This window comes from Python bivittatus, unplaced genomic scaffold (genome assembly GCF_059951505.1).
Source record: "Python bivittatus isolate LINGU-HERP-01145 unplaced genomic scaffold, Pbiv_v1 ctg000610_np1212, whole genome shotgun sequence".
Classification (NCBI taxonomy): Eukaryota; Metazoa; Chordata; class Lepidosauria; order Squamata; family Pythonidae; genus Python; species Python bivittatus.
The window spans coordinates 39,083,171-39,107,199 of NW_028277088.1; the positions used below are offsets into that span (position 1 = coordinate 39,083,171).

Sequence of the window (24,029 nt, forward strand, 5' to 3'; positions counted from 1 at the left end):
TCTGCTGAAGATGTTAAAGTATAGAAAACTGCATGTGGGCAAAGATGGTCAATTTACTTAATATATTATGTAGGCTGCATTTTAGAATTAAATCTTCCTGAGGCAGTTTCTAACATATAAAGCAATATGTATTTACATTTTGTATATGTATATATATTACACACACACATAAGAATAACATACCCACACATATATATAAGAATGACATACATGTATGTGCATGTATGTATGTGTATACATATATATATATGTCATTCTTTCATCACAGCCTACAGACGCTAATACTAATTGCAGTAATTAATCCAAGGTCAAAACACCTTAAAGAGAAATTTTGTACAGTAGTCCCATTGTTCATTTCAGTGGGACATACTTAAGGGTCTCATTAAAATAATTAAAGTATGTACATGTAATTTTGTTGGAAAGCTGCTGAGTTACTACTAATATAGTAAAAGTGCCATCTTATCTCCACTTACTTCTTTCTACTCAATTTGAGTTACCTATAATCTTACAGAAATGAGCCATGTTGACTTTACCCTAAAATAAAATTTCTATGTAGTAAATGCTAGTGGCAAACTCAAACATCATATTACTTCTTTGTTTTCATCCTCTTTCATACAACTCACTCTAATTTACATGTGATTTAAGTAGTTCTCTAATATTTTAATTCTTTTTCTTTATATATTATGAGACAATTGGCTTAACAAACCAAGATATATCCTCTTCAGCATTTTATTTGGAAAAGGAGGAGAAGACAATAAGAAAAAATAATCACACTCCAATGAACCACAATATTTTAGACCAAAGATCTCTGTTCTTGGCCAAAATGTAAAGTTAGCAAACAAAAATATTATTAGGATCTCAAACTTGCAAATGAATTGTCAGCTCAGAAAATTATACATAGAAATAAAGAAACAGTGATGTTATTTTATTAGATTTTTAGCCATTTGTGTACTGGGTCTTTTCTCCCAAAATCCAAGTATTATGGTGGCATTTGTAAAATTTGCTATCTTATGCTTAGAGTCACCATGAGTGGGGTGACCTATAAATTTGATTAATAAATAAATGACAATATTATATGATATTATCCAGGGGCATCTGCAGGAAGCTAAACAAATCAAGATTGTGGGTGAAATAGCAAGATTGAAGGTCCACAACTAGGTTGTGCATGTGAAAAGGGGCAGGGCTTTGGGTGGTTGCAGCTGCCATCTTGACTTCTTTGACCTACATACAGATGCCTGTGATGTTGTTAATTTAACTATCCTCAGCAAATGATAGCAAAGCTAAGAAAGATCTGGACTGCTTTTTTCCTAACATTTGCCATAAAAGGTACCAGTATGCAGCAGACCTTGGCTGATCCCCCCAAAACCAAATGGGGTTGGGCCTGGTTACTACTTGGATGGGAGATTACCAAGGAATTCTAGGGTTGTAAACTAGATTGGAATTTTTTTTTAAAAAATCCCCCAAAAAGGCAGTGACAAAGTACTTCCATATTACTGTCAAGAAAACTATGTGGATGTGTCAATAAAGTCAGGCTCAGTTTGAGAGCATCTTTATCTTTAATGGTTGGTATAAGGACCAACAGACATACTTAGACTGCACGTGTTTTGTTTGCATTATCTTTACAGCAACCTAGAAAATCTGCTGTAATTGTGAAATAGTGTCTAGTATGTAGCTAACATATTAGGGAAGAAACAGTAGGAAGCAGGTATCATTAAGCTAAACCTATAGGTTGCAGCCTGGCAACCTGAGGTTGCTCCACAGGAAGTGTCTGCACCATTCCTGAATTGACTTTGCACCTACTTGGTCATCTCTTTAGCAGTAGAGCCAATTTACTGGGCCTTTTTCTCATTAGAAAGAACTGTTACCTAATCTTTTCCTCCCAGTCTCTGAGAATCAGCCACCCTAGCAAGGGGAATATTGGCTTCACTTCTTGACAGTTCCTCCTAAGAAACCCAGCCAAGACAGCAGGTATCAAATTGACAAGATTCTGTACATTTCTCCTTTTTCTCCTACAGGAGGTGAGTCAGTTAAAACTCCAATATTCTTGGTTTTTAAATTTCTTTTCCTTTTGTTCCCTTGTGTGAGGATTTTTCTCACTACACAACTTGCAACAGCTCAGGACAGGATGGTGAATTTTATTTATTGTCTTCATTGTTTTTGACTGTTAAGATTATGATGGGTCTTGTTAAACCATTTTGAGGGATTCAGTTGATAAGAAAACCATGATAATATGGAGATGCCCTTAGATCCAGCTTGAATAGCAAAAATTATTTGTGTTCATTCCAATCTTTAAAGGGCTGTTGAAATGCTGCACTAAATACTAATGTGATGATAACCCTTATTGTCTCAGAATCTTCTCCATCATCAAACCTGCCTTTATTAACAAGCCTGTATTGTCAATCTATGCCAGCCATCCTGTCTTGGGTAGGATTTTTGCTGACCCTGTATAACAACTACTTTACAATTATGCTGAATATCTCATGTGTCAGCTGCCTCCTCAGAACTCCATTTTGCCTGCTTTGGGCCACATATTAAGGATCTGTTTATTAGGGCTATATAAGCTTCAGAATTGATTAGGAAGGAAAGTTCATGCAAGCATAATTATAGAAACACTCTGCTATTCATAAAAGCACACATCTTTCTTCAGAGTTCGGTACAAGCCAGAAAAAAGAGGCAGAAGCTTTAAAAGTTGGATTAAAATATGCTGCCTTAATGATCTAATTAATTAAAGCAGCAGTGCCTTTTTTCAGGCTTGGTGAAAACCTAAAATAAAATATGTGACTACTTTAATGAATAGCAGAGAGGTGCTGTGCTCCCAGGAGATTTTTTTCTTAATAATGCTTTAAGTGTGCATAGTTTTACTATGCATAGTTTTGCAATGTTTTGCATATAACAGTATATATGTTTTCCTAGTTAAGTATAATTTCTACCCACATAGCCATTATTCTTTTTCTCAAGCTGCAAGAGTTAACTATCACTTTTGAGAGCAGCTAGTGCTTTATTATTATTAACAGAGTTTTCATGGAAACATAATTTTCATGGGAACTAATGTCTTGATCTGTATTTAATACTGTCCTTTATGTTTCAGAGGGAACAAGTATTCTACAATCTAGAAGAATGAAGACTGTTATATGGATTCTGTAAAAGAAAATAATTTTTATGTAGGTGAAGTGTGGGTACAATGTGAGAACAGGAGCTGTTTAAAATGGAGACTGTTACAGCAAGATGATGTAAAAAATATTGATTCTAGTACACCATGGTACTGTTATATGAATGTTGATCCACGGTTTAATAAATGTTCTGTTGCTGAAGAATATTTTCCTGAGGAGTCTCAATTTCGAAAACATGGATTAAAATATGTTTATTCAAAGCTTCCATTAGGAAGCTTAGTTTTGGCAAAAATGAAAACATGGCCAAGGTAATGTTTTAAGAAGTTAAAATTTAATTACAGATAATTTAGGTTGATTGCAACTTTAAAAAGCATTGTTGTGATAGAGATAACAGATATTTCTGTTCTTAAACTTTAGGGGGCATAATGATTTTCTATTTAGCTTCCATTACAGTTCTCTGACACTTTCTAAGGATAAACCAAATTATGTCAGAACAATATCTTTATGAAAAAGAATTGTGGTTGAGAAACAAAAATAATTTTTGATAAACCCAGACGATACCTCTAAATCTGTGCAAAAAACATGGGAAGTAATAACTTTTTGGGATCCATGTCAAGAGGTCAAATTAACAGCACAATCTTAATATGCAGATTCATAGGGTGGAAGTAATTCAGAGAGTACCAAAGGACATCAATCACAGAAGCCTTTGGTATGCCCATGAAAGTGGAGCATTCTACAAAGTATAAGAGGTGGGTTAGAGGGTTCTTGGATCCATTGACTCCAGTGCTGAGAAGTAGTTAGCCCTCCCAATTGGTTTCAGCATGAAGGTATATATTTGAAACAATGACTTTATATTCTGAAAAACCTACTCATCTCCCATTCTTAGCAAGGCTTTATTAGTACAGGACTGTCTATTGCTCACTTCCTTCTTCCTTCTGCCTGCTTCTTTCTCTCACTTACAATTGCTCTGCTGATTCTTAAGTAACTCTCTGTTGCTGACATGTCTCCAGATACATTTCTTTCTAGATATAGAACAGACTTAGGTGTTTTATCTTTCTCTGAACTTATTTTTGAAAACATTTTGTTTTAAGATGGCCTGGCATTCTTTCTCCTGACCCTGTTGATGGACAGTATGTGATACATGATTTAAATGGGAATGTTGAAAGTCATCATGTAGAGTTTCTGGGGAATCCCCATTCCAGGAGTTGGACTGCCATAAACTACATTGATCCTTATCCCAGTTCATTTAAGGTAGGAATCTTTAAAAACTCTACTTAAATTATTAAATAAAATTATTTAAATTCATAGACTGCCTCTTACCTGAAGGTAAAACACAGGGTTTTTTTAATAGCCACACTATTGATGAGCCAGTAAACTATGAAACATCAGTTTGTTCTTTTTTAAGTCATTTACTGAAAACTGATAATAAATGTATGTTAGTAGTTTAAACATTATTAACTGCTCTTGATATAAGAGAAATTACTGCTGGCATAGGCCAGTCATCCACAACTTGAAAAATTGAGGATTCTTTAATTTGAAGCTCAACATAATCATACAGCTTCAGATTGGAGAAGGCTAGCAAGATAAGGGAAATATATTTTATATTTGAAAAGTGATATTGCTTGCTGCTAAGTACATTTCCAGCTTTAAAATGGTATCCATACAGGCCATAAGGTTGGCCTATATGTATACATCTATATTCATCTACTTCTCCATGCTATGGCTTGGGTCCCAAGGAATCTTGATTGATGTTTCAATATATTATGGCTATTCTTCATGTGCTAGCAAAATAATGCTTAGGGTTATTATTATGGCTGGTTGCACAATAAGCCACATGTTTAGACTGGATTTGGCATTTTTATCCACCTATCGAGTCCTTCCCAAGGACCTGGGATAGGCAGATCTTGTTGTTTGATGGAGTTAAAGGTATCATCGCAGGATATAAGCTGTTCCAAGTAAGGTTGCCTTTTGCAATTGATGATGGTGATTCTGTCAGTGCCGATGGTCTTCAAGTGGTGCTTGAGATGCTTTGGGATTGCCCTAAGGTGCCTATAGCTATTGGTACTATCTTTGCTTTCTTTTGCCATAGTTGTTCTACTTCTATTTGCAGGTCTTTATATTTTGTGATTTTCTCCATTCTTCCTCTTTTATTCTGCTGTCTCCAGGTATTGCAATGTCCACTATCCAGACTTTTTTCTCTTTCTTATCAACAGTTGTTAAGTCTGGAGTGTTGTGTGACAGGTGCTTGTCTGTTTGAATTCCAAAGTCCCAGAGCATTTTAGCTTCTTCATTTTCTATTACTTTGTCTGTTTTGTGATCCCACCAGTTCTTGCTTGCAGGCAAATGGTATTTCTTACAGATATTCCAATGCACCATTGTTGCTACTTTGTCATGCTGTTGTTTGTAGTTAGTCTGTGCAATCTTCTTGCAGCAGCTAACTAGGTGGTCCACTGTTTCTTCTGTTTCTTTGCAGAGGCGGCATTTGCTGTCTGTCGCTGTCTTCTCAATTCTGGCTTTGTATGCATTTGTTCTTAAAGCTTGGTCTTGTGCAGCCAGAATTAGCCCCTCTGTCTCTTTCTTCAACTTTCCTGCTCTTTGCCATTGCCAGGTCTTGTTGTTACCTGCTTTTCCTGCTAGTTTTTTTGTGTACTGGCCATGTAATACATTTCCTTGCCATGTCCCTTTTCTATTCTTCATTTGGTCTTTCTTATAAGCCAGTTTGGTTTCTTTCGTATTCAGTAAGCCTGCATGGTATACTAGTCTCAGTGTATCTTATTCATTGTCCTTCAGATATTCTTCCAATGCCCTTTTTTCTTCTTCGACTGTCTAGTGTTCTTGTAATATGTTGTTGTTCTTTCCAGAAATGGTGTATTCTTTTCAGATATTATTATCCAATGCAGATTAGAGTCCTGCATGGAAAGGGAGTTGCCATATATTCAAGCTAGTTTTATAAAAGGCCAAGGAACAAAAGGCATTATTGATGATGCGCACTGGATAATTAAGAAAGAATACCAAAAAGAAGTCAATATGTGTTTCATTGATTAAAGCAAGGCCTTCGATATATTGACTATGTCAAGCTGTGGAATGTCCTTAGGAAAAATGGGAAACTCAGAACATCTCATTGTCCTCATGAGAAACCTATACACAGGACAGGAAACCACAGGTTGGAAAGAACATGATGAAACAGGTTGGCAGAAGAATGAGACAAACCTTTATACTCTCTCCTTATTTATCCAACTGATATGCTGAATATATATTGAGTGGGAAGCTGCATTTGGAAGTTAGGGCCAAGAGGGCATGGTCTGACTGTGGCAAGGGAATGATGTTAACTTCCCCCAAACCCAGATCACTATGCTAGTTTCCTGAGGCAAAAACCAGATTTAGTGTGTGACCTCCATAAGTTGGATCAGGTCCATGGTTGCCATGGTGGCCATGAACTCCCAAGCCACCTCTAATCCCGAGCCCAATGAAGGCTGGTTGAAATCTCTCAGGACCATAAATCTGGGGACCTCCACTGGCAACTTGGCCACAGAGTGAAGGTACTCAGGCAGAGATGCTGCTACGCTGCAGGGAGGAAAGTAAGCAAGCAGCAGACGCAACTGGTCCCTATGGCTCAGTCTCACAAAGGGAATTTCACATCCAGTTATGTCTGGCACAGTGGCCTTAAATGCCATCAGAGACTCACTGTAATGGTATATGAGAATGACCTTGGGAGACTGGTGGAAGAGCTGCAGACTAGACAACAGTCAGACAAATGGCAGCTGAATCCACAGAAGAAATGGGGGCATGGCAAATATCTCAGAAGGGACCTTCCCTAGTTTCTTGGACTGTAAAGGCAAGGGGAGAGAGATGTACTTTTAGAATTGCAAGATTCTGTTAATATATCCTTACAATAAAGTTAGAGCTAGTACTTCTGAGTATGCTGCTCGTCTGGACTGTTTTGCACAGCTGACACTCATGGATAACAACAGCCATACACACCCCTTGCCCCGAAGTCATGACTGGAACCACACCTGAAACCCAAGAGGGCACATTTCAGAGAGGGGGAGTCCCCTTCAGTGCCCTACCAGATTTTGGTAATGCAAACCAGGTCAGCCTTCTCATCCACAATCAAATCATATCATATACATGGGAAGTCATGTATATTGAAGTAATAAGTAAAATATTTAAAATAAATGTTTAAATAAAAGTGCCGATCTAATAATATTTGACCAGTTCAGACATAGCTTGTTGTTCTTTGGAGATTGTTCCTTACATAAATGGAATTTCAAAGTCAGTATGGTTCTGAAGAATATGTTTTCTGGAATTCAGATCCTCATAATCCTAAAATAATTTATGCAGATAGTTGCATGACTTCTGGGAACATTTTGATTAGAGGTTCCCTCCAATGCCTTTTGAAAAAGCAGTGTAGTGGTATGAAGTTGGTTGCATGCTACTTATGTTGAGCAGTTGAACTGTGATGCTCTTTCATCTCTTTAATATTCAACATTCAGAAGCAGTTTTTAAAAAGTGAATGTCAAGTTCCATAACCTTTTCTGTGTTATCAAAATTGAGTGTTAGTTTTGGTGGCATAGAAAAGCTGCTCAAATCTTTAATGCTTTTTTTCCCCTTTAGTTGAGTAAAGGTTCTTCCTTTTATTGGATTATCTCTTCTGTAGCTAAAACTCCTGCCAATCACTTAGTAATTTGATAAAGTGCCCTTAAATCTTCTCTTATTTCTGCCATTTCCACTTCAAATGTCTGCCTATCAATAAATGGTTTTCTATCCTCTCTGATCTTCTGAATGATGTCATCTTTTATTCTTTCTTCCGTTCTCTTCTTAGCCCCATTTTCTTTTTATGTAACATTGCAAAACTGCTCCTTCCTTCTTCTTTTACCAAATTCAAGGACAGTCATTATAGGCTATTGAATTGATTTTTCAAACACTTTCCATATTATTAATAGAAATACAGAAAAGTGTTGAAACTGATTTATGAAGCATATTTTTATTTATTTTATTTATTTATGGAATAAATAAATAAATAAATAAAGTTGTCTCTTCCATGTACTAGAATCATGTTCTATTTGCAGGCTATATGGAAAAAGAAGCGGTTTAGCTTCAACTGTACCAATTTAATTGAACTCTACTGGCCACCAGTCTATAAATATAATAAATCTGTGTTTTTTCAGGCAAAGCTTCATAACAGAAATAGCCAACATCTAGAACTACAGGTTTAGACACAGTTGAAAATGTTCTTCCTATCTCATGAAAAGAAAAGATGATTTTGTTCTAATACCATGTACAGAATCTGGCTGGACTTTCAGTGAAATGTTATTTCAGTACTGAAGATAACATAGTATCCCTCATATCTGAGGATAATCGGCTAGCTTGAGGCCTACTAGCAACACAGAAAACTCTGAACACTTCCAGGGTGCAAGCCTTTGCATCTCCCAGTATAAAAGAACCCTGTTTGATCTGGGCTGTTTGACTGTGGATATATTCCCTGTCTTTCCTTCTCTGCAACTGTTTTTGTGGATATATTAGCTCAGGCCAAGTGAGCTGGCTGAATTGAACCAAAGTTGGAATGGGGAGGCTGGGCAAAATAAATTTTCATTCAGAGCAACTCCCCTTTTTCTTTAGCAGGAGATGAACTAGAATAAAATGTAAAATCCTTTGCCTTTTTGCTGTTCTGTTTATTTGTCATAGTTCCCAGGCAGTTTATATCTTCCTGCTCTTTGGCAGGGGATGAACTGGTATTCAAACTGCGAGGCTGCTTTGTTTTTTGGTTTTGCTGCTTCCTTCTTCTTCTCCTTTTTCTTCTCCTCCATTTTAAAGACATGAACTACCTTGAAACAGAAGTTATTTAACCACAGAAGAAAGAGGTACATGCTGGTTATAATGTCATTTCATTATCTGGTAGTTCATCTTGTACATTTTCCTCTTGAAACTCTACCTATCCTGCCATTGCTCCCCAACCCTCACATTCTGCTGTCTGAGGTTGCTACCTCATTCTGCCCAATGATAAAGCCCACTCTGTATAAACTCATATATTCAATGAAACATGAAGAAGTATAATATTAGCATATCATAATTTTGAATGCATTACAAAATATTTGCCTTAACAGCCATGTCTTAGACCTGGCCATTTAAAACCTTACACTAGGTAGATGCCCTACAGTTGAAACCACACAGCCGGTAGGCAATTATTCCTAATCTACTGTCTCCAGATATGATAGACTAAAATCCTCATTATAGATAGGTTATCCAAATCATTGTTTGGGTCTAGTATTTATACATCCTTTTTAATTATTAAAACATCTGCCAGTTTCATTTGTATATTCAATATTTTAGCTTTTTCCATATCCTTCTTGTAGCTTGTCATTTTCAAATCCACATTTGAATCAATTTCAGTCTTGTCCAGTAAAACATGTTCCTCTTCCATAGCATCATTTACTCTATCAATAATGGCAGAAATCTTTAAAATTAGCTTCTGACCCCATTGTTCCAAAATATCTCTTGATATATCCATTATTTTACTTCCTTCTGGTGCCCTCTGGTGTCCAATCTTCAAAGTCTCATCTTGTCTTGTCATTTTTCTTCTGATTGCAAAAACATGGATAGTTTCCCATGGGAAAGATCCATATATTTAATTTCAAAATGTTATTAAATCCATCTTGACCCTTAGTCTGTTTTTAACTTTCTAAAATCAACAGTCTGGCCACACTTTTGCTGTTAATTCCAAAATAAATAAATAAATAAGTCTTTAAAGAGGTACTTAAAACTTTTTTTGTAATGGATTGAAGGAAGCTCACCCAGTGAAGTCCATAAAAAACTTGCCGTTCTGAAGGTTCTCATTGTTAAAAATAAAAATAAAAAGTTAGTTCCAAAGTGATTAAGAAATAAGAATCTGCCAAATTTTGAGTCTTTAAAGGCTACATTACAACTATGAATGTAGATGTAGTTCCTTGACTCCCAGCTGCTCGACACACAAGTAGATTGCAAAAACTTCAGTTCCTGCTGCCTACTCATGAGGAGCAGCTGTACAGAGTATATGTGGACTATCTCACAATCCCTCCTTTCTCCAGAGGGATTTCACTGGTCCAGATCCCGCATCCGGCCACAGATTTTAGATGTAATGTTGTCCCTGTTTCTTCAGAGATAAACAGGGGCATCTTCAGTTAGCCATGTCCTTACCAGAAGTCCAGTAGAATTTTCCATACAGTTGACTTTTGGCTGCAAATGAAGTTGCTAATAGTATTAATAATAAAATAAAATCACAAACAAAATTTGAGCTTTTTTGTACATCTTTTCAGGAAATTCTCTTTTGTGTAAGCTGTTTAAAATATATATTTATGGAAATCATAATGATTTTCTATTGCAAAACGAAAACCAGTTTGCTTTAACTGCAAACTTATTATGGGAAGAAATTATATACTCTACAACTAAGACGAAAGAGGCAATTTTTAAAGCAGCAAATTGGATCGTAGTTAGTCATAAAAGTTTCAGCATAGAAGTTTCATACACACACACTGATTTACAGATACATTCACATGCATAAGTCACTAGAAATCTGACGTACATTGCTCAAGCTTTAATTGAACAGTCAGCAACTAAGGAAGTTATCATTCTTAGATCTTTCGTTTTTAGAAGCTTCAAATACAAATTAATCAAAATAATAGTGGCATATTTTTGTGATAGAAGAAAATATGTAACAAAGCCCAGTTGTTAGACAACCTCAGTTATAACTGCTATGAGCTGCACTGGAATGCTTGGGACTTTTCCTGCTGCTGAGTTGAAGTACTCTCTACCTATCCTTGACTCAGCACAAAACTACACTGGAATGAAATTTTCTGTCTCCATCGCCAATCCCTGTCCTGCCTTTTGCTTACGTTCCCAGTCACTGCCAGGCCCCCGACTTCCTTCCAAGGTAATCGGTGACAAAATACCAGAATTTTTAAAACTAAGATTTGGTGATTCTGCCATGGTGGCTAGGAGTTCCTACATTATGCTAAAATTAACCCGTGTGCAGTTTTCTTTTATAACCATAACTCCTTTATTGATATTAAAAGACCTGTATCAACATGTAAGAATAATAAGAGTGGCCTACCACAAAACAAGCACTTTCTAACTTTTCATGAGTTTTTTCAATAAAGCTATCATGCTATAATTGCCTGCCAGGCTTTGTTGTATCAAGCAGCCCTACCCTATGCAAAGGGCAATACAGTATAGAAAAACCCAGCAGTATGCTGTGGTGCCTGACTTGGGGAAATGTTTCATGCAAGTGTTGGAATGGCCTGGAGTCCCTGGAAGCAGGGCAGGAGCAAAGAGGAACTAGGGAGAGCAGCTGGAGGTCAGGGTGGACAAGAGTCAGAAAAGAGGTAGAAGTGATGAAAAAGGAAGGCAGTTCAACAGGATGGAAAACAAGAACAAGCAGGAGGAAGGAGATAGTGCAAGCTCTAAGGGAGTGGGAAAAAAGAGTAATGGAATCCATAGAATTCAAGATTTCCAACTCCATAATCTGTTTATCAGTGATTAGATCATAAAAATAATATCTAAAAACTTATAAGGAAGGCTTGGATTTATAATATAAAAATGTATCACAAGAAAATGTTAATTAAAGCAAAAAAAATGTGTTAACCTTTTAGAATGTCTATCTTTTCCTTCAGAAGCAATAAGGGTTTAAATCCCCCTTATACTGTACAGTATTTCAGGTTTTCAGTGCAATTGCTTAGGTTTTCAGTATAGTTTCTTAGATTTTCATGTTCAGTGCTTTGGAAGGCAGAATTTCTGGAAAATACAAATATCCCGTTAATTTTTGTGACTGGTGGAAAGACAGTACACACATGTCCTGAAACTACTTCTGTCAGTCAATGTCAGTTGCATCAATCATGCCATGTGAATGAACATGGAAAGTACCCATTACTGATGCTCATCACCCTGTTCAAACATGATTTTGGTCATGTTTCACCCTGATGTTAGATGTATGTCAGAAACCTTAGCAATATTTTTTTAAACATCCCAAATCTTCATATATGCTAGAAATTACATTGGAATGTAGGGACAGCTAATGATCTTCAAATGCTTTTGGAGTTTTACATTTCTATTCTTATTAAGCCTTAAGTTGATGTTTCTGGAAATCTACTCCTATACATCAATAAAAACAAAGGCCTAAAAGCATGCAGTTATTTTAAAAATTGGGGCTGAACTAGATATAGTTCTACTTTATCTATGTTTTAACCATGAGACTGATCCATGATTTTTTAAAGATACACACATGTGCACATATATGACATGTGAGCCACCTAGAGTTTTTTAAGTAGATGGGATATCAGTTTTAATTAATTAATTAAAGGTTCCTATTGAACCCACAAAAACTTAAATTTGACTAAAAATCAACTGACAGTACAAATCTATATATGTCTATTCAGAGGTAACTCTCATAGAGATGAACGGTGCTTGCTTCCAAGTAAGTTTGTATATGCTTAAAGCCCATGTTTGAATTCAGTCCAACATTATTAAAAACCGATTTGTTTCCGATTTGTGGATGACACCTTCGCAATTTGGAGTCAGGATGAAGAAGACCTAGAGAAGCTCCTGAACCACCTAAACAGCGTCCACCCCAATATACAATTCACCATGGAAAAAGAAGTGGATGGCCAACTTCCATTTCTACACACATTGGTCATACGCAAACCAGACCTCAAATTAGGGCACAAAGTCTACAGAAAACCCACCCACACAGACCGGTACCTACACAAAAACTCCAACCACCACCCACGTCAGAAAAGAGGCATTATCAAAACCCTCATGGATCGTGCCAATCGGATCTGCGAAACCCAATTCCTAAACTCTGAACTTAACCACCTTAATTGGGTCCTACAAGCGAATGGCTACTCCAAGAATGAAATAAAAAGAGCCATCAAACCAAGAAAGCAACATGCGACTGAAGAAGAAAAACAGCCACCCACCAATAAAGTATTTCTGCCCTATATCAAAGGGGTCACAGACCGCATGGGAAAACTGATGGAAAAACACAATTTCCAAACAATCTTCAGACCCACCAGAAAAGTACAAGAAGTGCTAAAATCAGCAAAAGACAAAAGGGATCCCCTCACTGCTGCAGGAGTATACCGCATACCATGCAGTTGCGGGCAAGTATACATCGGGACCACAAAACGCAGCATCCATACCAGGATAAAAGAACACGAAAGACACTGCAGACTACAGCAACCAGAAAAATCTGCAGTAGCTGAACATGCTCTCAAGCACACTGGACACAAAATCCTATTTGAAAACACAGAGATACTGGACAACACCAACAGCCACTATACCAGGCTATACCGGGAAGCCATTGAGATTCACAAACACCAGCACAGTTTCAATAAAAAGAGGAGAGTCTAAAAATCAACAAAACCTGGCTACCAATCCTGAAAAATACAGCCTGCAAAAGGTCAACGAACTCAGCTCAACCACCAGGACATGTGAACAGTTCACACAATGAACTTGCTAATCACCCCCAGCAGCCCCTCGTTAACAATTCAGTAGAAGAAAAACCCTGCCTAATCCCCAGGAAAATACACACAGATGCTGACACCAAAACAAGCAGCCACTCAGTAACCCAACCCCACCCACACACCCCCATCCCCCCAGATCTCTATAAATACCCACAAAAGGGTCACTTCACCCTGGGCACAGAGAGAACTGCTCCTGTCTGTGCTCCTACACTCTGAAGATGCCGGTCACAGGTGCTGGCGAAACGTTAGGAAACAAAACTTCAAGACCACGGCCACACAGCCCGGAAGACCCACACCAGCCATTATTAAAAACTATTAAAACATTTGTTTAAATTTTAATCCTCCATATGTCCATATCAATTAGTAATATCAGTAAAATGTAAACATTCAGTAATAGAAATTTAGGAAATGTAGATTAATACAGACACAGTTTTATATAAGTCCATACAACATTCTGATGTTAGTTGTATTTCAGAACCATTACAACATTTTTAAGCATCCCAAATCTTCACAAATGTAGAGGCAGCAATGATCTTCAAATACATTTGGATGTTACATGGATGTTTATAGTAATTATTGATTTTCATTCCATTTTTTTTAGTTACTAATAGAGTAGATGTTAGGTAATTAATGTGGATGAATATATGGATCACATATATTTATAGAATTGATCTGGATAGCAACATTTTAGTGAATAATCAAATGTAAAGATGCATCTCCAATATAAATTCAAAATGGCACCAAGAAAAATACCCAAGTAAATATTCAAAGAAATAATTTAAGAAGCAGTGGAAGACAATTCATTTTTAATTAACAGAAAACAGATCATTATGGAAAGTGCCATTTTGTAGTAAGTGAAAATTCTGATGGAGCAAAATGTTCTTCAGCAGCTCTACATTTCCACTCTTAATCTATTTTAACTAAATGAGCTATACTTTATTCTGCCCTAGTGAGACATATTATTTTAGAATGATAAAGAGTTCCACCACAAGGTGGCACACATCCATTAATAAATCAAATTTCTGTTAGCCTGCTTCCATATTTTTTCTCACTTTATTAGAAACTCCTTATTGTATTCTAGTATTATATGCAAAATGATTTCATCTCTGCAATAATGTAGCACAGTGTCATAATTTTAAAATATGTGCATTATTTAGAAAGTTATTGTGAGGTATAAAGTTCTGGTGGTTATCCTAGTCCCCAGATCAACTGGCTGGAGGGATGAGACACAGAGGAGTTCAATCAGTAATGTCTCCTCAGAGGCCCCAATTACAACCAATAGAAAATTCTAAGGACTTTGGAGAAATCAAAAGGGGAGATATGATGTACACTAGAATTCTCTTCGAATGCAAAGCAACTTTTTTTCCACCAGGATCAGGATCCTCAAGCCAGCTGGTAGTTGGCATAGTTCATTCCAGCCATCTATGACAAAAATCAATATGAAAACATTTTTAATTACAAAATCCTTAGAAAAAAAAGAAGAAAATAATTGTCCTCTCTGTTCTTCCTTTTGCCAGCACACCTTCCCGATGATTGAAAATGGTAGTTCAGTATAACTTCAGCCTCCCTCCTCATGTTAACATAGCTCTAACCAACATTGATATGTTTTAAAGTAAATTGTTATTTATTCATCACTTAATAATTGGAATAATGTAAATGACATGTTCCCTGATAATTAGAGATTATTTCCCTGAGCAAACTCTATATTGGAGCCATTTATTTCATAGGAAACCCTAAGCTAGTGTTTTTTTCATATGCAGTTGTTCCTCTCAGATAATATATTAATTTTTCAGTACAGTATCATTGTGTTTATAACAAAATCTGGTGTCCCACTTCACTGCATTGTGTTGAAATTTTACAAGAAGTAGGAGGAGTCTGAAAAATAATGATGTGTGCTTTTATTACTTGACAACAGGTAACATGCCATAAGAATACTGCTGTAAGAGAAGCAAGTTGTTAAATAAAGTCATGCACCTTGGCATTTCTGTGCAAGTCTTTTTAAAAAGTTATTCACAGATGTGAAACTGCTGTACACACTGATAATTAGGCATAAAATCTGACCATCATCCTAATTATCAAAATTGTGTTTGAACAGCACACTTGGCCAGGTGAACCATGGTTAACTGTATTAGCCCAATCTTTTTGATTTGCGTGACACACTGAATCATAAATTAACTCTTTCAGGTGGATGCATGCAACACACAAGTTTGTGGTTCAAAGTTTCCCTAAAAGTGATGGTGGAAGGAAATAATGCAAACATAAAAGAGATTTAAGTTAATTGTTAAAAAAAAAAAAAAACAGGCTGGGGAGTGTGTCATATGCCAGAATAGTGAGGCAGATGTTGTAGTGAGGGGAAAAAGTGTAACACTACTCCTACAAAGTAAAGACATTGAAATACATGGATCTTTTTCTAATTTTAGATTGTTTTATTAGGCAACTCTAATGTGACAAAATGTACATGATTTCTAAATCTCTTCTTCAAGCAAGGTGTTACAAAATCAGATGCTGCTGAGCAGCAAAGAAAAGCCACTGATATAACATTTTACTTGCAAGGGTTCAAAGAGTAAATGTATTTCCATTGGACATAGTTATTTAAAAAACAAGGGAATCAAAGTAAAAATATATATTTTTTCAAATTATTCAGAAAACAAAATTGAGTTAATAGAATCAAGTACAGATATCTAGCATAACATTCCAATTTATAGTAATTTCACTTGATTTTTTTTTTTAGTTGAAAGATTACAAATATGATTTTTTGTGTTCTTATTTTGCATTTCGTTTGATTTATTACATAGCAAATACACCAGGGTGGGGAAGGAGGAGGCTAGCTTCCTCTATTTAAAAACTTATTTGGAATATTTAGGAGTTAATGGGTTAAAGGAATGTTTATAGTTAACTTTGTTGAAGATTTCACTGAGAGGAATAAATGAGTGAGACAAGATAACAGCATTCATCTGACTATGGCTTGTATGTAAGAAAAAGAAAATAGATTGTACTAGAAGTATTTGATGACACAACTAAGTACTGGACTTATTTAAACTATGTGCACTTTTCCCTCAGAAAACCAATAATGGTGTGGCTAGTAATTGAAGAACATGAGTCCATAATTGGTTTAGAACTGAGACAGTTGTCAAAACACATTCAACAGCTAAACTGGCCTTTTGTTTTCTGTGTTTCCTAGAATAAATAGTACAAACTGTTGATGTTAATTTTTTCCCGTACAGGCTGGTATGCCCCATATCTTTCCACAGGGGAAAAATCTAACTATGAAACTCTTATGCTTCAATCCATAGTCTGTTGATAAGAGGATGGTAAAAATAGAAAATATTAATAACTTCTAGCCCATTATCTTTATTATTAAGGGAATTGTAATTTGTGGTTTCTGCATAAGCGGTGATTCGATGCTGAGTTTAGTTATTAATGCCTAGCAACAAGCTAAAGACATTTCTGTTAAATTTGTTTAATGCCAAAACATAAAGGTAATGCTCTGAGATTAAATTTCTTTGTAGCCTATATTATAGACCTGAAGATTTCCAATCAGTTTAAAGCAATAAATTTTATTTCAGTTAAGTTCATATGTTTATATTGAGCAATATGTTGCAGTACATCTTTTGATGTGCAAGTACTGCATTGAATAATGCTTTATTTTTTCCATAAGGCTTCAATAGTACAATTCTGTGCAATGAGATTATAAGAAAGATGGAATAATAACTAAAACAAATCATTCTGTATATAGCAGAAGCAGCTATGTTATAAGGCCATGTACAAAGTCATATTGCTTCCATAGTCCTGCTTCAAGAGATCTAGTCAATTCTATTAAAATCATATTTACACATACACATTGCAAGACATGGTTTTTAACACTTGATTTATTGAATAAACTATACTGGGTTCGCACAAGCCCAGACCAAACAAGCCATGTTATGACATAGTACACTGCACAGAGAATCTATTTCCTTACACTGAATTGCAAAATCTTATTATTTCCCATATGTCAGTAGCAAGCATCCTTCTCACTAGGCATTCATTACAGTTTTCTTTTCACCTCAGAAAATATATTTCTGTCTCATTCAAAACAAATTAATGTTATCAAACTCACCTAGTGAGATAGTACAAAATTAAGAATAGATATGTTAACGGGTTACTTCCTATATCCATGTTAAAACTTTATTGTTGTAAATTGCTGTAGGAATCTATTATAAAGAGTTGTTTGCATATATAGTTGACCTAAGAATCCACAGTGTAGACATGTTAGCCTTATTAAACTGTAAGAGCCAGAGTTGTAAAGAGAGTTGTAAAGAGAGTTGTAAATCCCTACTAGGCAGACTGTAATGCAGGATCAGCCAAAGAAATTTTGATATCTGAGCCAAAAACAAAAAAGAAAAATGCAAATATCTTTTCCTTTGTTTAAGGGAAAAAAAGGCTTTCCTTCAGTAGCACCTCAAATCTGCCACACCAGCCATCTTTCTCTTTCTCTTTTACAAACATTTGCTTTAATCCTCCTCCCTCCGGTTGCTCAATGTAAAGTAATGCCTTTTTCTAAAATTAAAATAGTTTCAAGTTTTATTTAAATTGCATATTCATTGTTCCTGCAGCTGCCTATATAGAACATGTGACTAACCACATGTGTTTTTTAAAGTTTAATTTTCTGCACATTTTATATTGAGAAGTTTAGAAAAATAATGATGTATCTAATATTGATTAATAACATAACTGGATATATATTTATATGTATATTCCATAGGCAGATGTATGTAAGAGGAAAAAAGCCTGGTATGAGAGTGCATTGGAAGAGGCAAACAAATTGCTTGCATGTTCTACACAGCAAAGGCTCAACAAATGCTACCTATCAAAAAAGGGTACAATTATCTGGCCTTTTAGTTGTTATTATACACAAACATCTGGATTTCTATCTGTGCAAATATTTTTCCCAGGAATTATGGCAGCAATCAATGGTAGTATCTTTACTGGCTAGATACTAATGATTCCTGTATCAAATCAACCGAAGGGTCATAAGTAAATAAAAGAATGAATAAATAAATACCCAGCTCAGAATAACCTATGTTATGCACTTAGGAACCTATACACTTTGCGTGATAGATATAACCTTTAAAGAAATACATGGTTCCTACAGTTAGACCTCTGTTGTTATCAGTACAGCTCTTTAAAACATCTTTGGGTGCTTATTGCAGAAGTCAGGATTTATTTATCATGTGATATTAACCAAGTTCTAAATTGGACCATGTCCCTCCAGGGGACATGGTATCACAGTCTACCATGTGATACTCTTGAGTAGGTTTCTTATAGATTCTTACTTCCATAACACTATTATCTTTATAATATGAGAACTGTTATAAAAAAAGTACTGTAGATTAAGCTACCATAAAAGAATATGTAGATGGACAGAAATCTTATGGAAATATGAAATCTTGGCTATGCCAAAGGGCCTGGGAGGCGGATGGGGGCTCACACCATTGGAATTGGCTCGAGGGGTAATTGATTCTACCCCCCCCCCCATCATCTTGAATGTTTTTTAGTCTTTTTATGTATATGGTCTTTTTACATAGTTCAACTTTTTAACTAAATGTGGCTATTTATATTTTTAACTGTTTTCGGGTTTTATTTTAATTGTGAGCTGCCCAGAGTCACCCTTTGGGGGAGTTGGGCGGCATATAAATTTAATAAATGAATAAAGAAAGTACAGTAATTATATCAGTATAAAAAAGTACCATGAAACCTATTTTTGTATAATGAAATATAATTTATATTTCAATAGTATATTTTGTTATTACAACCTGAGCACAGATCAAAAACAATTATGCAAAATCATGAATTTGCTAGCAATTATAATTCATTTGTTCCTTAACTATTCTCATAATGGTTTTTAGGTACAGTAAGTGACAAAGAAGCCAAAAGAAAAATTGATAGAATAAAATGTAGAAAAATGGTAAGATTTAAATATAAATTCTTACAATCTTAACTGATCATCAGACAACTTTCCTTTGCAATATTTGCTTTCAGCTGTTCTTTCTAAATAGCAGTATTACTTCCTGTCATAATTGGTACATTTTTATTGATCTGAAACTTGAGTTTGTTTAGCAACTTGTGGATATTTATTTATAAAAATGAAATTAGTAGCTTACAAAAAATACCAGTAAGAATTTTATATTACAATGAAAATGGATATAATTAATTCATTTTTATTATCCTATCATGCTTAATAATAATTCAAAGAGAACAGGTTTGTTTTTTTAGGGGGGGAGTGAAAGGGAGTAAATACCTAAAGGAAAAATATAACTATAGATAGCATTTGAACATAATTCCAAATATTGTTTGTGTGATATGGATAAGATGCTGGAAGCTTCATTCTCATTTAATTTCCAGTCCTATACAACCAAGAGGTCTTCAGAAACTTCTACTTTTATTTGACCATAGTTTATCAGTTTATCATGTCATCTGGAGTAACAAACTGTATTAATGTCAATTAATTTAAGATAAGCCAAATTCAGTTATGAATTAGTCAAGTGTTAACTATAGTTAACCAAAGTCATGGTTTGGATAGTACAAGAAATTGTGATTATCTAACCATGAGAAAAAAAAGCTTCCAACCATCCTATTCTATAATCCAGGTAGGGGGGAAAAATACAAGGTTGAAATCTATTGCAACTTATTCATGTTACACAAATACATAGTTTAATATAATGGGTCAACCCACCCATGAAATTTGATTTATGAACAAAAATAACACCTATAAGGGAACAGGTATTGACATTAAAGGTAAACTATATACTTCTGAAATAGCTGTTGACTGCCATTAAAGATAGTGTGCATGCACAAATAAAGTCTGTTTATTATGTTTCTCAGATAAAAAGTTGTACAAAAATATGTGGGAAGAAAACTAGCTGCAAAAATGGAAGAAAGAGAAAGTAAGTTTATTTTGTTATTCCTCTGATGGTCTACTAGTGCTATGAATACTCCACTAACGTGGTGTCTTAAAAGATTGTGGTTTTCACTAGCTAGGAAAGATACATGAATATGGATAGCTAATTCCTGTATCTTGATTTTTTTTTCAGGATATGGAGCTACATGTATTTTATTTATTTAAATATACTTAGCCTGCCCTATGATAAAATACCTTAGAGTGGTATATAGCATGTTTAAGATGCAACTATCAAATGATTAAATAGATAAAGCAGCAGTATATTTCAGCATCAACAAATCAGATCAGCTACCAAAACCATTAAAACCCATATGAACCCCCCCAAAAGGGCTATTTTAATATGGTATCTTAAATAGTCAATAATTGAAAGACTCTATCTCTACTTTCCACCCACTTTATTTCAAAATGCATACCAAGCATGACAAGATGTTTATACCCAGCATATATCATGAAAGTTCCCTCCTTCAAAAGGATTTTATTATTATCTTATTTCTGTAACTTCCAAACAATGCTTTGGCCTGGTATATTGCTGGACAGTGAGTGTGCATGCTATTCATGCCATGTGGGTTTATTAATGAATCACGCAAGCAAGCATTCAGTTAAGAATTGCTGTACAGAGGATGATAATACAGATAATATTGTGCTAGCATAGTTGACACCACCCTCTGCTTTGCAGTTGTACAGCCAGCCAGTTTTAATGGAGATCAATATGAGCTATATTAACACTCAATAAGACTAGTGCATTCTGCTTTAGGAAAGGACAGCTTAAGCTTGGGAAAGCTCCTCACAATGCCTGCACTGGATAAAGTAGGTCCACTGAAAATTTTTAGCAGAATAATCCTGCCTGATAAAGCTTAAAGCCATCATCCAGTAGGTTACTGCTGACAGGGTAGAGGTATGGGAGGAGGTGCACATCTTCCTCCCCTCTCCCCTTTTCTGAATTCCCTCTTGCTATAATCAATGTAAGGGAAAGAATCCACTAAAACTCATAACTGACATAAATTAAAGGCTGTTTTGGGGACATGTCAGCTAGCAAGGGCTTTTGATGTAGCAGACAGATATTATCTAATATCCTCATATTATTCTTGGCATGATATCACCTATTAGGCAGTATCAATTTCCAAGCCTCCATGGGAAGAAGAAAAGAATTTCTGAGTTTGGTTCCCACTCCATAGCTGGAGCTTTCCTGCCGATCTTGTATACTATAGGATTGTGCTCTAAATTAGTAATAGATTCCAGTGGATCTACTGCAACTAAATCTGAATTCATCCCATTATGCTAATTAACTTAAAAATTTTATTAGCCATCTCAGAAACATTGGAGTGCAAGAGAGAATAGAAATATTTCAATAAATATATAATGTACGTTGCAATGCAATCTCTGTTTTGTTTCCAAAATGATGACACTGTGCCCTAAGGCTTAAAAGGGAAGACTTTATTTGAGAGAAACCTTCAACTTAAAGCTAAAAAAAATACACCTAAAATATCATAGTTTGAGTTTAAGTTATATATTCATAGCTGTTTACCTTTCAAAATTATATAAAATACATAATTTTCAAGCTGGCTCTTAAGAGTTCATTATATACAATGTAGACTCTTCAGCTAGGTAGATTTGCATCTATATCTCAGGATTTGTAGAAAATGTCAGTCATAAAAATCTAATTCAATCTAAACAAGTAGTATGATTTATAATACACAGATATCATTGTAAGTTATTCTCACCGGTACTAATTGGAGTTTTAATGAGACTGTACTCTTCACAAATAGTTATCAATATTTTTCTTATATATTAAAGCTTAGTTATAGTTAGAAATAGGTTGCAATCCAAATTCATTATGACTAGCTTATATCTTATTGATTGCAATAGGTCTAGTCCAAATTTAACTAAGTCTGGATCTTAACCATTTATGTTGTCAAGTGATTTCTGTCTATTATTGATTATTGATTCACAACAAATACTTCATAGTTTTCTCAATTTTCAGGCAAAGAACATTAACATATCCTTCCAAAATAGCAAGGTCAGAAGATATCCTATCAAGAGAAAGCCTAGGTTAGTGTTCATACATACAAGTATTTATGATACAGAAAACAGAGCTTGATTCTGAAGAACAGTATTATGTTTATTATGTTTATTGGTATATTCTGAAAAAAAAAAGGCAAGTATAACATGTCTGCATAGCTTACCGAGATTCCAAAACATGTGAGTACTGGGCTTTAATCCAAGACATTACCTGAGTGCAACCACTGCAGAACCTGGTTATATTTGCTTCTGAATAGATATGTATCAGATTGTGCCATAGAATATTATTGCAAAATGACTGAGATCCAAGGAAATATTGTAAGCTCTAAAGCAGTGTTTCTCAAACTTGGCAACTTTAAGATGTGTGGACTTCTGGGAGTTGAAGTTGACACATCTTAAAGTTGCCAAGCTTAAGAAACACTGCTGTAAAGGTTGTATCAAATATGCCTTAAAAATGAATACTTTAAGATAACATATAGAAAACATTAATAATTATTTAAGGAAATATCCTTGAAATTTAGTGAGACCATACTTGAATATTTATGATAATATAGCTTGTAACAACATTTGAATAATTTACTTAAAACACCCAATTTAGCAGCATGAACAGTTATATACAGGATACTTAGTATGTGAAATTATATTTTCTGCAAGTTCCTTTGGTTTAGCATCTTTTATTTATTTCTACTTTCAACTTTAGGACAATTGTCCTTTCAGATTACATTGTGCTATAAATTAATGGGTGTTAATTTCTAGGAGTTTGAAGTATGAAGGTTTCCAGGTAACGTAGTCTTTATTTCTGAAAATGAGAGGCATACCAGAACTGTATCCTATATATTTTTAAAAAACAAACAGCATAAGACTTTATTCAGCATGGTTTTGAGTAGCTAGGAATAAATTAGAATAAGTAGTTTACAGATCCCAAGCTGTGGACTGGAAAACTGTAAATCTGATAAATTGGTAGATTTTCCCAGCCTATTGCATGGTAAATGGTAAAGCCTATTACAAAAGAAAGAAACTAGTCACAAAATGATTTAACTGTTCTTAAATATCTCAGAACTAAGTAATGCATCACACTGGTAATTAAACTATCAAGAGTGTTTGATAGAATGGTTAAAGCAGATGCATTTGTTTTGGCTGAAAGAGCTTAGAAAGAGTTTCAATTTAAAACTTAGAATTTTATAATGTTCAAAAAATGCTTCCTAACATTTTATATAAAAACATTAGGTATTTGTCTGGGATATTTGTTATCTTGAGTATGCAGGACATTGCATATATTTCCAGTTGGTGGGATATGGGCAACAAACTGTTGGCTTGCGAGATTAGAGATCCTAACATGGACAGAATATGTGAATATGCTTGGTATAAAACTGGACTTTGGTTACACTTGTTGTGCTTTCCTTATTGTTTGAGGACGGAATGGATGAACACTTGTATGGAAATGAAGATACAGGTTTAATTATGAAT

At 35.0% G+C, this 24,029-nt stretch overlaps 1 protein-coding gene across 1 annotated transcript in view; it reads left to right on the forward strand.

Moving 5' to 3' along the window:
- The first annotated feature begins 3,131 nt into the window (after window positions 1-3,131).
- Window positions 3,132-24,029, forward strand: part of ZCWPW2 (zinc finger CW-type and PWWP domain containing 2) — a 28,895-nt gene continuing 7,997 nt past the window's right edge. Inside the window, exons 1-6 of the mRNA XM_025173079.2 lie at window positions 3,132-3,418; window positions 4,202-4,361; window positions 18,348-18,462; window positions 19,492-19,550; window positions 20,468-20,529; window positions 22,525-22,592. Of these exons, the coding sequence (XP_025028847.1) occupies window positions 3,132-3,418; window positions 4,202-4,361; window positions 18,348-18,462; window positions 19,492-19,550; window positions 20,468-20,529; window positions 22,525-22,592 (751 nt within the window). The remainder of the gene's footprint in view (window positions 3,419-4,201; window positions 4,362-18,347; window positions 18,463-19,491; window positions 19,551-20,467; window positions 20,530-22,524; window positions 22,593-24,029) is intronic.